The sequence below is a fragment of the Silurus aristotelis genome, assembly GCF_946808225.1.
Source record: "Silurus aristotelis genome assembly, chromosome: 8".
Lineage (NCBI taxonomy): Eukaryota > Metazoa > Chordata > Actinopteri > Siluriformes > Siluridae > Silurus > Silurus aristotelis.
Window position 1 is genome coordinate 4,203,443 of NC_139581.1, and position 15,437 is coordinate 4,218,879.

A 15,437-nucleotide genomic window follows, 5' to 3' on the forward strand; every position below is an offset into this window, starting at 1 on the left:
AACTAAAAGTATGTATACTAAAGTTATGATGGAGATGCGTTTCTATGAACCCCATCGTAACTTGAAAATATCATAAGTTGAGACATGGCCTGGCCTACCCAGGAGTCTTAAAGAATGGTGATTAGTATGGGGTAGTACAATAATATTTTAATAATTCAACTTCTCCCATTAGGGGTCGCCACAACGGATCATCCGTATTCATGATCCGCATGTCCGATTTGGCACATGTTTTTACGCTGGATGCCCTTCCTAACTCAACTCTCCCCATTTATCCGGGCTTTTAACCGGCACTAAGAGCGCACTGGCTTGTGCAACCCTAAACTCTCACCTTTAAAATAGTCTCCTGGCACAGCAAGACAGCACTACTTCTGAAATGTGTCCTGGAGGTCTTCTTTTCAAAGCGTGTCAAGCACCTTCTGCGATTCGAGCTGGATCTCCGAAAATAGCAAGCTGAATCTTCATCTTCAGAAAAAGGGCGAAGTCCGCAAGAGCCGAATCTGGTGGGTACACAGGATGTACACAGGACGATGTCTTTTAGCACGCTGACTTCTGAAGGTCGGTGCTCCTTGTTACTGTTCATGCAGCCTTGTGCAGCGATCTTTTGGTGTGTTACAAAACTAGTCTCGAAACCTTTTGGTACCACCTTACCAGTGTTAACAAGCGCACCTGTAGCCGATAAGACCAATCGGTACCGTTTTGTTTCAGTGTCCGGCGCCGCCGATAAAAAGAAAAGAGACAAAAACTACAATTAGACCTCGAAAACACCAAAGAAAAAAAAAAGCTCTAACACCAAGACAAGTGAACTTTGTCGATCGCTGCGAGAGTAAGGCATCTCATAGGGGGCATCCAAACGTATAGTACTGTATATACGTTTCTACGTTTGCTTGCCACGCGAAACGAAAAATATTTCTACAATTTTGTCGCATGACTGTCGTAACCATCGCCACTCTGAGACTCTTGTCCCTACATGTTCTGGCATCAGCCGTAGCCTGTAGTCCATTTAGCACAACATACTGTACAATTAACCTCACTAGAGAATCCCATCACTTCTCACACGGGACAAGAAAGACATAATCAGTGGTTAGACCTATCAGCATGTCCATTTCTTCCCTTCTCATTCTCCCATCTGAAGTACGCTGTTATTAATAGCTTCTTTGATATGCAACGACTTCCAAGAGACTTACCAGAGTTGAATGACTCGTCTGATTTAGTGCGCCTGGAAGCACAATATTGCATTTCCAGGGACAGGGGAGGAAAAAAAAGGGCAGCACTATCAGATCGTGAAATGACTACTTTACAACTTTACTCATCTGTCAAAAAAAAAAAAGTTGGAAAAAAAGCAGACTCTTCAGGTTCTCTGGAAATCCCATTTTACACGGGTCAAACAAAACGTTCTTTGATCGCCATTTTCGCAGCTGTTTCAGAGACGAAGACGCTCCACAGGCGCATCAGTCATCCTCCAAAACACAGGCTGACGCTACCCATTGCGTCATGAAGCCTTCAGCCGGGGGGGGGTTCAACGGTGAGCATAACGGATAAGAGCGAGCTCGCACTCCTCTCTTAACCCTTCTTCTCTTACACACCCTGCTCCCTAAACTTTTGTTCCAGCGGAAGGCTATTATTCGGCAACAATCCGTGACACATAACAGATGCTGAGTATTAGATAAAAAGGAAACGCATAAACAGAGAATAACGCGTACAAAAAACGAAAGTTCATATTGGGTGTAGGAAAGACAAAAGAAACCTTTTGCACTGAAATGTGATTAGAATCAAATACAAACATATTTTTATATACACGACTTTCAGAACCAAGAAATGACATTTGTCTAAATCTGGGGGCCTCTGAACTTTTGAAATCCATGAAACCATTTTCATTTGGGGGACGTGGTAGCACAGTGGTTAAGATACAACCTTCTGGACAGAAGTTCAATAAGTTTGAATTCCCACACTACTGCTGGGCCCTTCAGCAAGGTCCTTAAACCTCAGCTGCTAGGATGTAAATCACTCTGGATAGTGGCATCAAAATGCCAAACGCAATAAAAATAAATGCAAATTTTGGAAAACATTTCGGTGGACCAGCTGGAGAGGTGTGTTGGGGACGGTCGGGGAGGGGGGGGGGGGGGGGGGGGTTTGGGGATCTCCTTTTTTTATATTTTGAAATATAAAAAAAAAAGGAAATCGCTGCCATTTCCTTTCATTGCCAACATTTTTATGACAGTCTTAGGATACTTTTGTGTTTTATGTACAAGGCTGGATGGAATAAATAATTTGACCGAATAAATAAAGAACTATCTTATATGTTTCTTAAATATAGACATTTGTTAAAGTATGTTAAATGCAAAACACACACACACACACACACACACACACACACACACACACACACACACACACACACACACACACACACACCTACACAACTGCATTACACAAATGTGATCTAACAAATATAAATTATATAATTACATTTTCCATTTATTTAATCAATTTAATTTGGGCCTATTTATGCGATTGACTTAATTGAATCAATTTAATAAAATGTGTATTGCATTAATTTGATTTATTCTATATTATTTTTTTATATATTTGATTTTTTTATTTAAACCAAGCACTTTATTTAAAATCATTTGATGTCTTCAACATTTATATTACATAAAATCGCCACATAGCCACACTCTCCATAACAGCTCACCATAACACTATGACCATATATTACTTAGAAAATAATGAGATTTATTCCCGTGGGCTCACCACCTGCAGGAGGGACTGTAAGGGACGGTGCTGTGAGGATTGGGCAGCAGTCGAAGGCGGGGGCCTGCTTAGACTGCTGCCCCCGCGACCCGGATTACGGATAAGTGGGAGAAAATGAATGAATGAATGAATAATGAGATTTATCTTTGGTAATTACCAACTATAGTAATAATCTTTGTGGCAAAACGCATAATAAATAATACAGCCTCATATCTATACGGATTTTCCCTCAGAAGGTTCTCACGACCCGATAGCAATTCGTCCATGGCCCAGTACTAGGTCACGACCTGGTGGTTGGAGACCTACGGTCTAAATGAATACAAAGACAGATATGGAGTACTATAGATTTTTGTTAAAATGCCTGCAGGAATGGGTCACAGTTGAGAATAGACTTGCGGTTTAGGACTGGGATTTGGACTCAACTCGGGTATGAAGCTTACATGGCAATATAAGGTCATTATAACCATTCGTTCATTCATCCCTAGTATCTGCCGGGTCATCGTGGTGAAAATTAGACAAAAATGTTTAATATCTTAAATAATAATAATCAGGTTGTTTGAACATATCGTAGGCAGAAAACCACCAAAATTCGATATCAAGAATGATGCAGCTGAAACTGTCGAGCTAAAATTCACTTACTTTGATTTCCAAGAAAACACAGGTATTTTTTATAGTTTAAACAAGGGCTGAAACGATTCCTTGTGTAACTTGAGTAATTCAACCTGAAATCTACCTCAATGCTTTGTTTAGTTCATTTAACTACACTACACTGTGTTTGCCCACGAACCATTAATACTGACGCACCACCCGCTAAACTCTTTAGCGCTCTGGACAGGTAAATACAAAATGAAAAACGGGGAAAAAACAGCGAGGGGAAGATCCAGGGCAAAGAAAACGTCAAAGTTTCCAAAGTTAATTTCAAACTAAAACATAACGGAAAACACCGTGGAGTGCGTTTCGCTTTTTAAAAGTCATTTTACATTTATTTTAATATTTTTGTTATTATTTTATTTATATATTTCTATTTGCATTTTGATGTAGTATTGCAATTCAATGCACTAAATAGGTTTAGTTTTCACAGATATACTTGTGTGCAATTCTGCCAATAAATAGGTACATTTTTCTAAAAAGGAAACAAATGACGTTCATTTTGAGAGACCCGTCTTATTTTTTTTTTTGTATATTTAGTTTTTCATTTTGAATAAAAAAAAGGACTTAAAGGTTTAAACCCAAATACAGCTACAGATCCAGAAGGTGGTTATCGTGATACACCCCAAGATGCTGAAACTAAACTTGAATGAACCTAGCCTACCGAAGCAGGCCAAAGTCTTTCAAACCTAAATAGGCTTCTGAACACAGAGGTTTTTAAAGGACCTCATTTCTACAAGGTGTTCTGGCAAGAAGGAGTGCAAAAACATTCTATAAATCATTACCAGGCTGTTTTGGTGGGTTGTTGTTTTTTTTTTGAAGGAAAAAAAAAAAAAAACACATATGACAACAAACAAAGGTCATGGAAATGTCTTGAGAAAAATGCATTGCTCCTGTAGTCTACAATTAAACCATTGTAGAAAATCACAGAGCTCTGGATGTATGCTACATTCCTACAAAGGGTTTCCAACACCGGTTGCTCGGGCAACATAATTACACAGGGTGGCCGGGGGTAATGGAGCGGGTGGGGCTTTAAGAGGGGTCGGAAACACACGGCCAGGGCTTCTGAGCTTTGACACTGTGCCATTATGGTCCTGTTTGAACCTCGTACAAAATAAGTGTTCCAGAAGCCAGCCGTGTCGTGATCCCTGTCTTCTGGCCAAACTGTCTTACACTAAATAATATATTATATATATATATACACACACACATACATACACACACATACATACACAGGCTTATAATTTGAAATTTAGGCACTGGAGATCATCTGCTGGACTGGAGATCATCTGCTTTTCAGCACCACTGTTTTTAGCTCTCAGACTTGCCAATACTCCTACTGGGTCCAAGCAGGGACAAAATATAATCTGGAAAATATGGCAAGTTATGATTGCAACCGACCGCACGGATGTCTGTGATCCCTCCAGAGATACTCATTATACTCTGCAAATATCTTTGGCATTTCGAGATGAAAAAAGATAGAAAAGAAAAAAAAAGGAGCTGGAAATGTCTGCATCGCAAGTCTGTAGTTTCTGGGCTTCAATGCTTGGCTTCAAAGAGAATTTGGGTTGGGTTTGAGCAGACGGTTGGCCAAAAGATTTGTCAAATGTGAATGCTGACTGTGAATTTAAGACTTTTTAAGTTTTGTTTTTTTTTTGAGATTTTTTACATTTTAGACTTTCCGTGAACATCAGGTGACTATAAGGAGATTACATAACAATTAGACAGTAATTCAAACCAAAGACAAAAAGACTAGTACAATAGTAGTGCAAATGACTACGAACAAATGGTTCTGTATGTTTACAGATGTAAGGACATATGGTTACATGAAGACGAGTTCCTGCTATCAGAGCTATCAAAGGTCTCTCTCTCACCAGCCACTTTTCACTCAGAAAGAAATGTGATCAAAACTTTTCACATCTACTTTATGGCACAGTGAAATTATTTATTCGCATATCTAGGGGTCAGCATAGCTGGGGTCAGAGAGCCCCTGGAGCACAGATATTTTAAAGGCCTTGATCAAGGGCCCCCAAGAGTCGCAGCTTGGCAATACTGGGGCTTGAACCCCCGATCTTCCAATCAGTAACCCAGAGCCTTAAACACTACGCTAATACTTCCCTCTGTGTAATAATAATAAAAACTGAAATATTCACTCTATCGAATGCAATGTTTTGCTCATTTTAAACTCCTGTATTATAAAATCTGAAATTTCGCAGTCAGAAATTCTAGAAATGAACCAGCACTTCCTGCCTTCTGCCTTGTAAAATTCATTCTGCTTGGTGTCACGACCCAGTTGACTTTACCAAAAAGTTCACCAGCAAGTACTCAGCACTCAGCGGTGCTAATCAGGTGAATATTACTCAGGAACTCGGAGAGCAGGTGATTAAAGAACTGAAACATTGCCCACCGAGGAGCCGATGCCAATGTCGCACATTCCACTTGAAACTCAAAAGCAGTCTGGCGTTCCTTCCAAACTCTGCTGCCAGGTCGATTAGATTACAGCATGAGCCTCGGTGACAGCCTCTGGGCACACTCGTAAAGCGGCTGGTATCCGAGACTACTGCCCCCCTGCCCCCCTCCTCCCCATTCACTTCTTTCGAGTTAAAGATACGGTACGCCAAGCGGTTGCACAGAGAAAGCCCAATGTGAGACTTTTTGTCAAAAATGGCAGCAAAAGAAAAAAAGATTGATAGTTGTCAACTCTATAAAGAAGGTACTTCCTCACAGCAAAACATATATTTGAATTAATAATACGTTCAAACATTTTTATTCACGAACAAATTCAGTTGGCAAAATGTGCAACAATTGGTCGTGATATTTAAGGGCTTTTTGCGATGAACATGTTTTGGGTGAGAAAAACATTTGCACTCTCTGAGATATTACGATTGAAGACAAAAAATTTACATCTCCAGCAAAGCAAAGGATTCAGACCTAATATTGAAATGTCACTCATTTCGCTTTATGTTTGGGTTACTTTCAAAATCTTACCCCAAACACAGTATCTATTATTGATAAGAAAATTATTATTATTATTATAAAAAATATATATATATTATTTCCTCATCGTCCTAGATGTTTTACACTCATCCAGAAAACAAAACACATCCAAACCTGGTGTCCGCATTTACAACTTCCTTCACAACCCTCAGACATTAAAGATTTCGCTAGATAGCGACCTCGTTTTTGGCCAGCACTGCAATGTTTCCTCTCACGCTGCCCGAACACTAACTGTGTGAGAGGATTAGTATCTCTAATGACTCCTGACTACCCATTGAAGCTCCTTTAAGAACTCCTGGAGCCTGGTGTGTTGTATCCACCAGGATCGGTGCGCAGACCCACCAATGCGAGCACTTCCTGCCCATCTCTAGATTTATCCAACTCAGTGAGCCCATTGAGCGCCTGGCCCCCGGGAGGAAACCGGAAACCCTTTACCATTCAGACGAAAGGAGCTAGAACCTCGCCTGCATTCAGAGCCTGGGCACGAGGGTCAGAGACCTGGTTTCAGTACTGCCCCGGGGGAAAAGCTATCGCTCGCAAAGAGGCCTCGATAAGCAACACCATTATTCCCCGACATAAAGGAATAGCTTTGAAAAGAAGCCAAGGACTTACTGGCAACTTCCAGTGACGCGTTGTGGCTCACGGCTTCTCCGAGGTAGTTGCGGGCCACGCAGACGTACGAGCCTTCGTCCGGTTTGCTCCGACGGCCGTGAACTATTTTTAAGAAGAAAAGAGAACCGGTGGGAAGGAGCATGCGATGCGAGCGTGAGTCGTCCCGGTCCGTTTCGACCCTCTCGCCATCTTTGTACCACTCCACCGTGGGCGCGGGGCGCCCCTCGGCCTTGCAGTTCAGGGTGGCCGGTTCGCCCTTGGACACGATCAGGTCGGATGGATGCTCCACGATGCGAGGCGGGGAGTCCTCCTGACGCAGACGAGATCCTGGAGAACACAAATAAAGCAATGAGAAGAAGGTTTCATGACATGCGATTAATGGATCAGGGGTCCCCAAACTTTTTTCTGTGAGGGCCACATCATTTTCCCTTTCTTTAAAAGCGTTCTGTCTGTATGAGTAAAAGATATGGGTCGGAGTGACTACCGGTATTATTGTGTAAATTTTTTTATGATTTTAAATGCTAGATTAGTTTATTATTTTGTTCGGCACCATACAGACAAAAAAAGCATTACTTATAAAGAGATGTATAGCCTATTAAAAAAGCATCATTCCAAATATAGAGGCAGGCCGTATTCGGCCCGTGGGGTGTAGTTTGGGGATCCCTGGGATAGATAAAGGTCTGGATTGAGATACATAAAAGAGCTGCAACCTAAAGAAAAGCAATAAATTTGTGAATGGTTCCTCAAGAGTTTTTTCCAGACCTTGGATGGACAACTTTGTGAAGGGACTGACTGCAAAATGAAGACTAATGTTAAAGAAAAAAACTTGGCAAACACAAACACGCCTTGCAAAAAAAAAAAAAAAAAAAAAAAATAGAGAATGTTGGTATGAGACGTCCAGTTGAACAAACATTTGTCAACATCGTCCTGGGTGCATGCGGTCAGGCCACATTTACGACCGCCATGTTTTTCTTTCAAAAGACTCATTTGTCCGTCAGACGAAATTACGGGGTTGAAACACGCAAGGCTCCTTTTAAAACTGCTGTCCTTACTCCACCTTCGGAGCGAGAGCAATTTTTATCTTGAAAGCACTAAAAATGCTGCCTGGAGCCTCGGACTTGCGGACTGAACGCAGAAGCAGACCAGGAGCAGGGTATGGTTTTTCAAAGTGGCTGTAATAAAGTGTGTTGGGCTCGTCAACTCGCTCGCACCTACATATTCCACGTTTAAATAGAAACATACAATTTGAAGAGAGGAGAGAAGAGGAGTAAGGAGAGAGGAACAAAGGAGAAGAGAAGAGAAGAGAAGAGAAGAAAAGAGAAGAGAAGAGAAGAGAAGAGAAGAGAAGAGAAGAGAAGAGAAGAGAAGAGAAGAGAAGAGAGGAAAGGAAAGGAGAGGAGAGGAGAGGAGAGGAAAGGGGGGAAAAGAAATTACTCATCGTTATACACAAATATATAATCAGCATGTGTGTGAGTGTGAGAGTGTGTGAAATTTAAAATAAATAAATAAAAGACAGAGAGAGACAGAGAGAGACAGAGAGAGAAATAAAAAGAGAGAGAGGGAGAGCGAGAGAAAGAGCGAGAGAGAGAGAGGGAGAGAGAGAGAGAAAGAGCGAGAGAGAGGGAGAGAGAGAGAGAGAAAGAGCGAGAGGGAGAGAGAGAGAGAGAGAGAGAGAGAGAGAGAGAGAGAGAGAGAGAGAGAGAGAGAGAGAATTAAAAGTGTCTGGAATTAAGTCATGGCTGTGGGTCACAAATCATTTGTCCAGAACCCCATGACCTGGAACTGATGCGTCTTCACAGTGTTCACTTTCGCTGGCACACACACACACACACACACACACACACACACACACACACACACACAGTTTACTGGCTTCACACACAGCAGGGGAGCATCATTCACTTCTTTGCTGCGTTAACCAATCAGCAAATTTCTGACAGCAAAAATATCTATCTATCTATCTATCTATCTATCTATCTATCTATCTATCTATCTATCTATCTATCTATCTATCTATCTATCTATCTATCTATCTATCTATCCATCCATCCATCCATCCATCCATCCATCCATCCATCCATCCATCCATCCATCCATCCATCCATCCATCCATTCTTCTGTTTACATAATTAATAAAGCAAAACAATGGATAGAATATTAAGGTCATAAAACCAATCAAACATTTAAAAAATAAGAATATATGAATTAATTAATATTTTGTCCTATACTCGATGTTCATTTTCTTAGGGATCACCACAGCAGATCATCAGTCTCCTTACTCTCCTGTCCTCTACATCTGCATGTCTTCCCTCATCACATCCATAAAACTCCTCCTTGGTCTTCCTCTTTTTCTCCTTCCTGGTGGCTCCATCCTCAGCATTCGCCTACTGATATACATTTACATTTACATTTGCGGCATTTATCAGACGCCCTTATCCAGAGCGACGTACAAAAGTGCTTTAAATCGCTAGTAATGAATAAATCTACACTGGTACGCAAGATTACAAACTTCATATAAATATAACTCGAATTCTACAAACTTGGAAAGTGCTAATTTCCAAGGGGATATACCCCATGTCCCTCCTCTGCACATGTCCAAACCATTTTAATCACACCTCCCTCACCTTGTCTCCAAAATGTCCTACATGCGCTGTCCGTCTAATAAACTCATTTCTAATCCTGCCCATCGTCATCAATCCTACCGAAAAAATTTTAATCTTCAGCTCTGCTACCTCCAGCTCCACCTCCTGTTTTTTACTCAATGCCACTGTCTCTAATTCATACAACATCTCAGGTCTCACCACTTTCCCTTTCCCTTTAAACTTTCCCTTTCACTCTCACAGATACTTTTCTATCACAAATCACTCCTGCTATCACCCTTCTCCACCCACTCCACCCTGCCTGCACTCCTTTCTTTACTTCTCTAATACACTCTTCATTACTCTGCACTGTTGATCCACCACCTTCTCCACCTTTTCTCCCTGCAACCACACCACTCCACTGCCCTCCCTCTCATTCACACACATGTACTCTGTCTTACTCTTACTGACATTAATTTCCCTTCTCTCCAGCGTGTACCTCCACCTCTCCAGGCTCTTCTCAACCTGCTACCTACTCTCACCACAAATAACAATATCATCATCATGGTCCACGGAGACTCCTGTCTGACCTCATCCGTCAACCTGTCCATCACCACTGCAAAAAGGAAAGGGCTCAGAGCTGATCCTTGATGCAGTTTAACCTTCACCTTGAACCAGTCTGTCGTTCCTACTGCACACTTCACTGCTGTCACACTGTCCTGCACCACCCTCACATACTTCTCTGACACACCTGACTTCCTCATACAATACCACAAACTCCTCTCTCTCCACCCTGTTGTACGCCTTCTCTAAATCCACAAACACACAATGCAACTTCTTCTGACCTTCTCTATACTTCTCCATCAACATTCTAAAAGCAAATAAGGCATCTGTGGTGCTCTTCCTCGGCATGAAACCATACTGTTGCTCACAGATGGTCACCTCTTCTCTCGGCCTGGCTTCCACTACTCTTTCCCATAACTTCATGGTGTGACTGATCAACTTAATTCCCCTGTAGTTACTGCAGGTCTGCACATCTCCCTTATGCTTAAAGATCGGTACCAGCACACTCCTTCTCCAATGCTAATTTTATTATTTGTTTTTTTAAATAGCATTTGTATAACTAAAAAGATAACAAAAATAAAAATAAAATGTATGTAATAATTATATATGTAAAATGACAAACCAAACAAAAACAGAGACAGTTGGCGCATTTAAATTTGCATTTATTTATTAGATTTTTGTGTCTGTAGTTGTTTTATCTGTTTATAATTTCTAATGACTTAATGACTCTAATGATGGAACCCTAACGTTCCATCTGAAGTCGTTTTTTTTCTGTAATATGGAAACCATCATCGGCGTGAACTCGACTCACTCCATAAAAACAGGAGCTGAAATAAAAGCCTCAGGATTGTGTTGTTTTTGTCGCAGGTGGACGAAAGCCTGCGGTGTTGAATATCAGAGTCGCCATTAAAATTCCTTCATACGGAGCGTCTCCTCGACGCAGGAACGGATCCCGCCGTCAGCTTCTTTTAGCACGTGTCTGTTTTTGCAGTTGATCTGAGTGTCTGTCGTGCAGAGACGTCTAGACTTGCGAATACTTTCGTGGGAAAGAAAAAAAAGTTAAATATTTTAAAGGGCGAGGCGTAGAGAGGGACGGAGAGGAACGTTCAGACTTTCCCCAAAAAACTGCACAGACCTGAAGTGTTTTATTCTTCATATACATCTGTGTGTATCTCTTGGTGACTGTGTGTGTGTGTGTGTGTGTGGGAGTGAGAGGTTGTGTGTCACTGGGTACATCTGTGTGTCTTTTGTATATCACTGGGTCACTGTGTGTGTTTCTAGGTGTGTCACATTTGGTGACTGTGTGTCTCTGTCTCTGAATGTGTGTGTGTGTGTGTGTGTGTGTGTGTGTGTGTGTGTGTGTGTGTGTGTGTGTGTGTGTGTGTGTGTGTGTGTGTGTTAGTGTTTGTGTGAGTGTGTGTCTCTGGGTCTCTGTGTGTCTCTTTGGATGACTTTTTTGGTCTCTTTTGGATGTGTGTGTGTGTGTGTGTGTGTGTGTGTGTGTGTGTGTGTGTGTGTGTGTGTGTGTGTGTGTGTTGTTTGTGTCTTTCACTGGGTGACTGTGTGTCACTTTTGGTGGTTGTGTTTGTGCGTGCGTGTGTGTGCGTGTTTGTGTCTCCAAGTGTGTCTTTTGGTTTTACTAGGTGACTATGTGTGTGTTTGTTTGTGTGTGTGTGTGTGTGTGTGTGTGTGTGTGTGTGTGTGTGTGTGTGTGTGTGTGTCTCTCTCTTTACTGCGTGTGTCACTTTTGGTGGCTGTGTGTGTGTGTGTGCATGTTTGTGTCTCTAAATGTGTCTTTTTGTCTCACTGGGTGACTGTGTGTGTGTGTGTTCTTTTGACAAGTTGAAGCCCTGCAGTGTTTTAATTTTCTTATACATATCAGTGTGTGACTCTTTGTGTGTGTGTGTGTGTGTGTGTGTGTGTGTGTGTGTGTGTGTGTGTGTGTGTGTGTGTGTGTGTGTGTGTGTGTGTGTGTGAGCGTGTGTTCTCACACCAAAAGTTATTTTCCCTGAATCTTTACAGGCCTGAAAAAATTTCAGACTCCTCATCATATATTACCGTTTAAAGTTTAATTTACTATCAAGTCTTCCATGTCGACTCGTCTTAAATTCTCTGTGCTGAAAACTGAAAGCTGCCCTCACACTGGAGACTCCTTCTATATCCAGGAGACTTATTTTGATGTCTAGTCCATGTGAGTGAGTCGTTGCTATGGAAACTCTCAAATCATACCGGGGGAAAAAAAAAGTCTGATTGATGTATTCAGACCAGATTGGATTCGCGATATAACTACATTCGTTTTTTTCCTCCCCTCTCTCTTTTTTCCATTCGAAATCAATTTTTCCATCTCTTTTCATTTCCATCTGACCGCTGCATCCGTTCCCTCGCTTCCCCTCTCCGGCTCCTCTTTCAGAAGAAGAAGGGAAGCTGGGAAACTCTACAGCTCTGATCTGATCGATTAGAGCCTCGGGCAAGACTCGGATTTCTCTCACACACACACACACACACACACACACACACACACACACACACACACACACACACACACACACACCCACCCACCCACCCACCCACAAGGATCAGTGCATTTCTTCACCTCCCAATTCTCCTGAATTCGGTATATTGAGTGGATCCTCCACCTGTGCAGGTAGAGACAAACTAAAGCCAATAAAACACACGTTTCGAATAAAAGAGTGGAGAAATATCTGCAGCTAGAAGTATTCCTCCACTCTGCAATATTGATTCTCTCGTTCTCTTTCCCTCACTCAGAGATTCATCTTCTCTATGCCCCTGCATTCACACAGACACTGATTCAAGGACTTGTTTTTATCTATTTTTTCTCGCTCTTCCTTAAAGGAATATTTCAAACCTTCATCTTCATCTCAACTTTATACCTTTGTGTGTGTGTGTGTGTGTGTGTGTGTGTGTGTGTGTGTGTGTGTGTGTGTTCGATGCTGCTTGTTTTACCATAAATAAAAACAAATGACATCGCGGCTGCAAGCGTCTCATTCCTTTTGCATCAAATTCATTGTTTTAATGATCTGTTATTTGAATCGATCATGGTATTCATGAATCAGAATCTAGCCATTTATAGACACGTTTGTGGCCCTACACAGGAATTATGACAGCAATAAACAAAAATATCATTGTCCTCAGTCTTTACTTAACAAAGAAACAAAAAAAAAAAGCTTTGGATGTTTCTGAGAAAACCATTAAACAAAAAAAAAAACCTTTACACGTTAAAAGCAGTAATATAACAGCATACTGTATTGATCTATAAAGTGTAGCCTCAGCTAGCTAACGAGATAAGGGCAGTCAGCCAGACAGCCAGTCAATCAGATGTTCGGTCAGTCAGTTATATAGCCACCAGGTTAGTTATATAACCAGCCAGTCGGGTATTCAGGCAGTCAACTAGCCAGTCGGTTAGTTATCCAGACAGCCAGCTAGCAGGTCAATCATTTTTTCAGGCAGCTAGGTTTTAGCCAGTCAGCAAGTTATTGAACCAGTCAGCAAGATATTTATTTATCCAGCCAGCCGGCAATTCAGCAAGCTAGCCAGCTGGTTATTCAGCCAGCCAGTGAGTCTTTTATTCAGTAATCAGCCAACCAGTCAGTTAGTCAGTCAAACAACCAGCCAGCCAGTCAGTTATTTAGCCAGTTATTTAGAGAGCCAGTCAGTTATTCAGTCAGTCATTCAGTCAACCAGTCAGTTATTAAGCTATTTAGTCATTTATTCAGTCACCCTTTTAGTGAGTCGGTTATTCAGCCCGCCAGCCCGCCAGTCTGTCCCCACCCTCACAAACCCGAGACAGCTCTGAACAATATTCACGTTTTAATCTTTTTTACGGCTGAATACTTTTTAATCAGATCAGAGACGGACATACAAATTTATTTCCACAGAACAAACCTTTTTCATTAGTTCACCATGACTGCTCACCGAACGCAAATAAGTTTTTGTTCTACAACACTATCAATTCCTGGCACTGAATCAGAGAAACGCTGCCATCGTTCACCACTAATCCGGATCAGACCAGCTCGCAGTGTAGTCAAGGAGCTGGTGATTATACAACAACAGATCATATTTTTTAAATGATAATAAATAAAAGGTTTGATTTGATTGTAAAAATCAATAAAAAAATAATTTATAAATCAAAATGTAAATAATCATCAATAATTATAAAAAAAAAAATCGGACTAAATTAATACAACTTAATAATAAATGAACATCGAAGTTTTAAACAATTTATAATTAAACAAATGAAACAATCTGAAGTATATGAAACACGGGACTATCTTCTCAAGGGACAAAACTATAGAAATCAAACTTGGATATATTTTAGATTATCAATGTGCAGCTTGTATACAGTACAGATTTACTGTCCACTAATAATAACTCAACACACAGACGTTATTGTCTAAATAACTGGCAACAAAAGAGAATAACCCAAGTGATAACAGCTGTACGTCGCTTAGCCATGCAAAGCCACACGTCCTATTCATCATGGTCATGTTTTTGTCTGCTTGACAAAACCATACAAATTTGTGTATCTTGTATAAGAGCAGATAAAATGTGGTGCTTTAAGTACAATTCTTTCATACTGACTACTGGATGTTCAACATGGCACTTCATGGCAAAGACTAGAATGATTAGAATTGTTGCTCTCCATAAAGATGCAGAGGCTTTAAAAGGATCAGTCACACCCTGAAACTGAGTTATAGTACAGTAGCCAGGGTCATACAGAGGTTTTCCAAAACGGGTTCCACTCCGAACAAGCCTTGCAAGGGTCCCTCAAAAAAGTTGAGTCCTCGTGCTGTTCAGAACGTAAGGCGTACACTGCAACAAGTCAGTTTGCAGGCCGAATTACTGAATTATGAATTACTGGAACCATGTCCTGTGGTCTGATGAGACTAAGATAAACTTGTTTGGCTCAGATGGTGTCCAGCATGTGTGACGGCACCCTGGTGAGAAGAACCAAGAAAACTGTGTCTTGCCTACTGTCAAGCATGGTGGTGGTGGTAGCATCATGGTCTGGGGCTGCACGAGTGCTGCTGGTACTGGAGAGCTGCTGTTCATTGAGGAAAACATGGATTCCAACATGTACTGTGACATTCTGAAGCAGAACATGATGCTCTCCCTTCAGAAACTGGACCGCAGTGCAGTTTTCCAACAAAATAATAACCCCAAACACACCACCAAGATGACAACTGCCTTGCTGAGGAAGGTGAAGGTGATGGAGTGGTCAAGTATGTTCCAGACATGAACCCTATTGAGCACCTGTGCAGCATCAAG

General features: G+C 41.4%; 1 protein-coding gene across 4 annotated transcripts in view; it reads right to left on the reverse strand.

The window, feature by feature from the left end:
• robo1 (roundabout, axon guidance receptor, homolog 1) overlaps positions 1–15,437 on the reverse strand; it is a 296,829-nt gene that overhangs the window by 123,839 nt on the left and 157,553 nt on the right. For all 4 annotated transcript variants that reach the window (XM_083547741.1, XM_083547743.1, XM_083547742.1 and 1 more), the window contains one exon: positions 7,009–7,335. In XM_083547741.1, the coding sequence (XP_083403867.1) occupies positions 7,009–7,335 (327 nt within the window). The remainder of the gene's footprint in view (positions 1–7,008; positions 7,336–15,437) is intronic.